We start from the raw sequence: 5,569 nt of genomic DNA, 5'->3' as shown, positions 1-5,569 counted from the left end.
GCAAAGTCCCCCTGCCACTGTTCTAGACCAAACACCTAGGCATGGTCACCCTGGCTACTCTCTCACGCCTGTAGCCCATAGCCTATTTGCCAGGAAACACAGCAGGCACCTCCTACACACAGTCTCCTACTGCACCATGGCAGTCACCTCCTGATGGCTACAACACCTCATTCCATTTACCCATGGCAACCACCTGAGCCCCCTCCTACTGTATTCACATGTACAACAACCAACTTCCCCCAGAGCCAACACTGCCCCCCACAAGCCAGCCCTGGCCTCCTAGAACCCCCAGAGCCCTGCGCTTCTGTCTCCTTCCTCATCCGCAGTATGGGTGTCCCTCTCCCACCCCTAGCCTGCCACCCTGAGCCAGGGTCGGCATCCAGAACAATCTCAATGGCCCCACCCATCCTCCACCCTGAGGGGACCTTGACCCTGGGGAGGCTGCCCCCTAGACCTCAGCCTCTCACTTGCCTGAAGCAGGCAGGTCTTGCCTCCCACCCTGGCCAGCCCTAGTGCCCGACATTTGCTCTCACCTGTGTCTTCAGCTTCGTCCTCCCCATCTTCATCATCTCCTGAGGATGGAGCATCTGCATGCAGGAGAGGGTGTGAGTGGGTGGTGGCCCTGCAATGAGCCCACAGCCAGGCCCCTGATCTGCCGCGGAGGGACCTCTCATTCAGATAGCACCTCCTCTCTCCCAACCACCAGCAAGCCCCTCAGGGTGGGGGTGCTGCAGCCACGTGGCCAGACACTCAGCCTCTCCTGCCCCCGCTCAAGGGCCACACAGCTGCCCAGAGAACTCAGCGGTCCAGGCCCACCCACCCGGCCTGATAGGTGCTTACCCGTTACACGCACACTGAAGTGGCACAGCACACGCTGGGTGAGCTGCTGCCGGCAGCTGTAGGCCCCAGTGTCCTCGTGGGAGGCATTCAACACCTGAAGCCGCTGGGGCCCCACCAGTATGCGGTCCGAGGGCACTAGCCCTGCGCCATCCTTGACCCAGACGGTGGGCCCCATGGGACCACCTCCAGGCAGGTGGCAGCTCAGTTCCAGGGTGTCTCCACTACCGAAGACCAACTGCTCCTTCTGGCTGGGTTCAGGGCCCGGGACTTCTGCAGGTAAGATGGACGACTGTGGAGCAGGCACCCGAAACCAGGCACGCTGGGATTCAGCACCTTGGCACCCCACTTCACAAACACACCACACACCAGCAGCAGCCACAGTAGGCCCTGCACTGCAAACTGTTCCCATACAGGGCCGAGGGGTCAGTATCTCCAGCTTTGCCGACTGGTCTGTCCTGACTGGATTCTGCCATTGTAGTGTGGGACAGCCTTGCACGGACAATACGTGAAGGACTGGGCACGGCCACACCCCAGTAAACCCTCTGAACGCTAAACGTTCTCATTTCAAAGGGTCATGAAGTCATCTTCTTTTGACTTTTTCAAACATTTGGACACACAAAAATCTGTGGTGGCATAAAAGCAGGCAGGGACAAGCTGCTCTCTGCTGATCTCTGGCTAAAGTGGAGCTCAGGGGAGGGGAAGCTGGGTGGGGTGAACCCAGCTTCCTCTGGGTGGAGGTTTACGCCAGGGGGGGTACCTCTCAGTACCCCTTCCCAGCCTCTTGAGGGCAGCCCCGGTGGAGAGCAGGGAGGGAAGAGAACACGCTAGAAGGAAGGACTGCAGGGCCAGGCAACCGCGTGGCCAGACCGTCCTCAACTATGTACCTGGCAGAGGGTGTTTACATGGAGCTGAGCCCTGGGGGGATCTGTGGGGTGCGAATGTTCTTCACACTGTTGCTCACGGGGAAGTTCCATGTAACAGTCCATCAAAGAAACCTCACACTGAGAAAAGGACTGAAATACAGCGGGACACCAGGACTGACCGGCTGGGCCTCACAGGCCAAGGCCAGGGTGGCTGTGGTGGGCAATATGGAAGACCCGGTAGGGAGGAGGAAGGTAAGGGAGCCTGTCAGCTGGAGCAGCAGAGCAGGTGAAGAGCTTCGCTGCCTCACCCCAAGACCTGAGGGGGGGCTGAGAATCTGGGGAGCGCTTCAGCCCCTGCCCAGCCAGTGACTCTCCGGCTCCCAAAGGGCCACCAAGGCCCAAGACCCAGGGACACACCATCAGTAGGGCTGACCATCACCCCCGAGGCCTTCCTGCCAGGGACACACAATGCCCAGCACATGCAGGGGGTCTGGGCTTGGGGCCCGGGACAGGGGTGGGTGGTCCCGCTGGGCAGGCCTCCTTCCACAGACCCAGCTGGACCAGTTGCACCGTCACTTGTCATTCCGCCGACGCATGGCCTAGATTCTAGGACCCAGCTGCCCACTCTGGCCACACCAGTGCCTGGCTCGCTGGCCAGACCTAATTCTGTCTACTCCACCTATGCCGGCCCCACATGCCAGCCAGAAGGACCTGCACTCATCCCCTGAGCATCCATAGGAACCTGCATCCCCTAGGGACCCACAACAAGGCCAGCCGCCATGGGGGCCCTGTGGTCAGGGGGCTCCTGGCCTGATCTCCAGCCTTCCAGCCCTGGCTGCCTGTCCTGTGGGGACCACCCAGTGCTGGGAGCTGTCTGGGGCCCCCCAGAAGGCCAAGGACAGACTGGTTGAGGCAGCCTCAGCCCCAGGCCCTGGCCCAAGGGCAACAGGCAGTTGGTTCCGGACTGGTCTGGGCAACGACAACAGGTCAAGCCATCTCCACAAAATATTTGCTTCAACCTGGTCCAGCGAGGGAGGGAGTGAGGGTGGGGGGATACAGGGCAGCCCCCAAGGCCAGCCATGCCCAGCGGCTATCCACCAGGGTGAGGTGGGGAGGGAAGGGGCATGCACTGGGCCCAGGGCCAACCTCTGATCTGCACACCCAGTTCGAGCAGAGGCCAGGGATGCCCAACTCCAGGAAGTGATAGGCAGCAGTCTCCACTGGGGCAGATCTGACCCCAGGGCCCGAGGAAAGAGCGTGGGACTGGGCATGAGAAAGCACTAGGAGGGCAGGGTCTAGGACTTGGCGGTGGCAGGGTACAGGCAGCCAAGTCCTTACATGCCCTACTAGGCTGCCCATACCCCACAGTAGTCCCAGGAAAGGCTCTTTCTTGATCAGCGAAGGTGGCCCCCTAGTCTGAGGGTGGTGAAGCAGTAAGACAATACTCTGCAAGGCTGACCCACATGAGAAAGTTCTGGTTTCACAGCCCAAAATCTCCTTAAGCATGCTGGGCATGAGTATGCCCATGAGCCAAGGCTGGTGGAGGCTGGGGATGGATCTCAGCACCAAAATCCCACTGTGTGTGTGTGTGTGTGTGTGTGTGTGTGTGTTTTGCAATAAATTAATAAACTTACAAGGGACTAGCAGATGGTATAATGCTTACGTCACTGAACTCTCACGCAGTTGACTGCAGTTCAAGTCTTGGACCTGGCAGCTTAAAACTCACGCCAGGCACATGTGTGTGCATGACCAAAATCCCAAGAAGAGAATGGAGGAGAAAGGGCTGTGGCATTGCCATCCCCCTGGGGGGTAATTTCTCACTTTCTGGGTGTCCAGTGAGTGTATATACCCTACGGCAAAAATTCTTAAAAAAACGAACAAAAACTTACAAAAGAGAGGTAGGGCACACTAGCACCCACATGGCACTGGTGCTCACAGCACTCCTCCCAGGCCTGTGGTGGAGGGACAGGGAATGTCCCCTCTCCTGCCTTGTCTATGGATCCCACAGCAACTGCTCCCACCCACCCCACAGGGTGCTGAACTCTGGGATGCAGCATGTTGAGAACAGCCCCCTCGGACTGTGTCTTAGAGGGTCTATGCTGGGCTTGGGGGGTCCTGTTTCCCAGTCACAGAGTCCCCTGACTCTGCCACTTACTGGCCTTGTGCTTCATTTTCCTCTACTATGGCACAAGGTAAAAATTCCCCCCTGCAGCCTTGGGCCCAGAGAGGCCACCACACCCACACCCAGTTAAGTGGCTGGAACATGTGGATATAGGTTCACATGGAAAGACCTGCCTTGCCCTGGGTCTCTGGCCTCAGACTGATGTTGAGGCCACCCTTCTGGGGTTCCCTGCCTGGGGAATGTTGACCTCAGCTGCAGGTCACTACAGTCGAGGCTCCCCAATACACTGTGAAGATGCACGGATGGGAAGTAACTCCAAAGAACAAGCATCAGACTCATTTCTGAAGCTGGTGCCCAAGGGATTTGGGGTGAGAAGGGGGCCTGGGATCAGGGAACAAAGCGTTCTGATTTGGACACACAGGAAACCCTCCAGCTTGGTACATGTAACCAGGTACACGCTTTAGAATAGCCTAGAAGGAGGAGGTCCCAAGGGACCCAGAAGCCAAGGATGAGGGTCTGGCCTTCCAGCCTTCCCACCCAGAGACATTCTGCAAAGTTTCGTAACAAAGTCAGGAAGAAAAAAAGGGGATCTGGACGCCAGGCGGGCTAATGAGGGCTTACCGGGATTATCCGGCCTAATCCTCGAAACAACCCTGCCATTATCGGTCCTCTCCAACAGGTGAAGAAACTGAGGTTTGAGGACGGCACCCAGAACCAGGGCAGGTAGGTCTGGGCAGACTTCTCCCTCCACCCAGGTGGCTCCAGAACAGATCGTTCACTTGTAAATCACATAGGAAGGCTGGGCTGTCTGCTCCCCGAGCCCTGCCAGCTAGGGCAGACCCCAGGCTCACCTCCCCGGTAAGACTTCAAACCTTTCAGTTCCCTTCTGGATTCAATTGGGAAAAAAGGTGCTCGGGGATCCAGTTCTGGACCCAAACGAGACCTGAGGCCTTGGTGGTGGAGATGTATGTGACCAGGGGCTCCTAGGCTCAGTACAAAGGCTCGGAGGCCAGAGGCTCAGCCCAGGTTAATGAACCACCCAGAGGCCTTCAGGCTCAAAGTCCAGCCCTGAGGAGGACGGACAGGGTGGGGGAGGTAGTGCCAGTAGCTCTGCAGGGAAGGCCCTGCAGCCCCCAGGGACCTCTCCCAGCTCGGGCAGAATCAACCTTCTTGCACCTTGGGGTCACCCATCCCCCCCAGATGGCCACAGAGAACGTGGCCCCATGTGGAAATAGAGGCTGCCTAGGCCTTGATGGCCAGGGCAATCCAGCGGTCAAAACCTTCCCCATCGGCCTTGACCTCAGCCAGCTCTGGCTCCATAATTTATGTTCCTGGGGAAAGCGCCAGCCGGGACCTCTGTAAATTTCACGAGGTCTTTGTATTTTTACTGCCCAGCCCATCTCGTTAAGGAACCGGATTAAGTTTATGGACCTATCAACTCACTACCTGTTTCACCAGCTCTACTTCGGGGGCGGAGGGGGGGCGCAGACGCTGGGGCGCAGGGAGAAGGCCTGGCACCCCTGCCGCGCCCGGGCGGTCCTCTCCTAGCGCAGGCACTACAGGCTCCGCAGGCTCTGCGCCCAGGACAGGGCCTTGCTGGCACTTCCACTGCCCGAGCCGGGGGACGGAGAGGCCACTTCCCGTAGGGGGTCCAGGAGAAGATCTGGAGCCCCGCCCACCGCCCCTCCCCCGGGGCTAGTTGACATTCCCCGGCCGTAGGGAGTAATATCTTTATCTGAAAGCA

General features: G+C 58.7%; 1 protein-coding gene across 1 annotated transcript in view; it reads right to left on the bottom strand.

Moving 5' to 3' along the window:
• The window catches only part of FGFR3 (fibroblast growth factor receptor 3), a gene marked incomplete at its 5' end in the record, with an annotated part of 18,333 nt that extends 17,223 nt beyond the window's left edge, over positions 1-1,110 (bottom strand). The window contains 2 exon segments of the mRNA XM_014589498.1: positions 534-587; positions 841-1,110. Of these exon segments, the coding sequence (XP_014444984.1) occupies positions 534-587; positions 841-1,110 (324 nt within the window).
• Between the last annotated feature and the right edge of the window lie 4,459 nt (positions 1,111-5,569).

Source organism: Tupaia chinensis, unplaced genomic scaffold, assembly GCF_000334495.1.
Source record: "Tupaia chinensis unplaced genomic scaffold, TupChi_1.0 Scaffold000360_1, whole genome shotgun sequence".
Taxonomy (NCBI): Eukaryota; Metazoa; Chordata; class Mammalia; order Scandentia; family Tupaiidae; genus Tupaia; species Tupaia belangeri.
The sequence above is the reverse complement of the archived record's forward strand: the minus strand, read 5'-3'. Positions and strand labels throughout refer to the sequence as shown.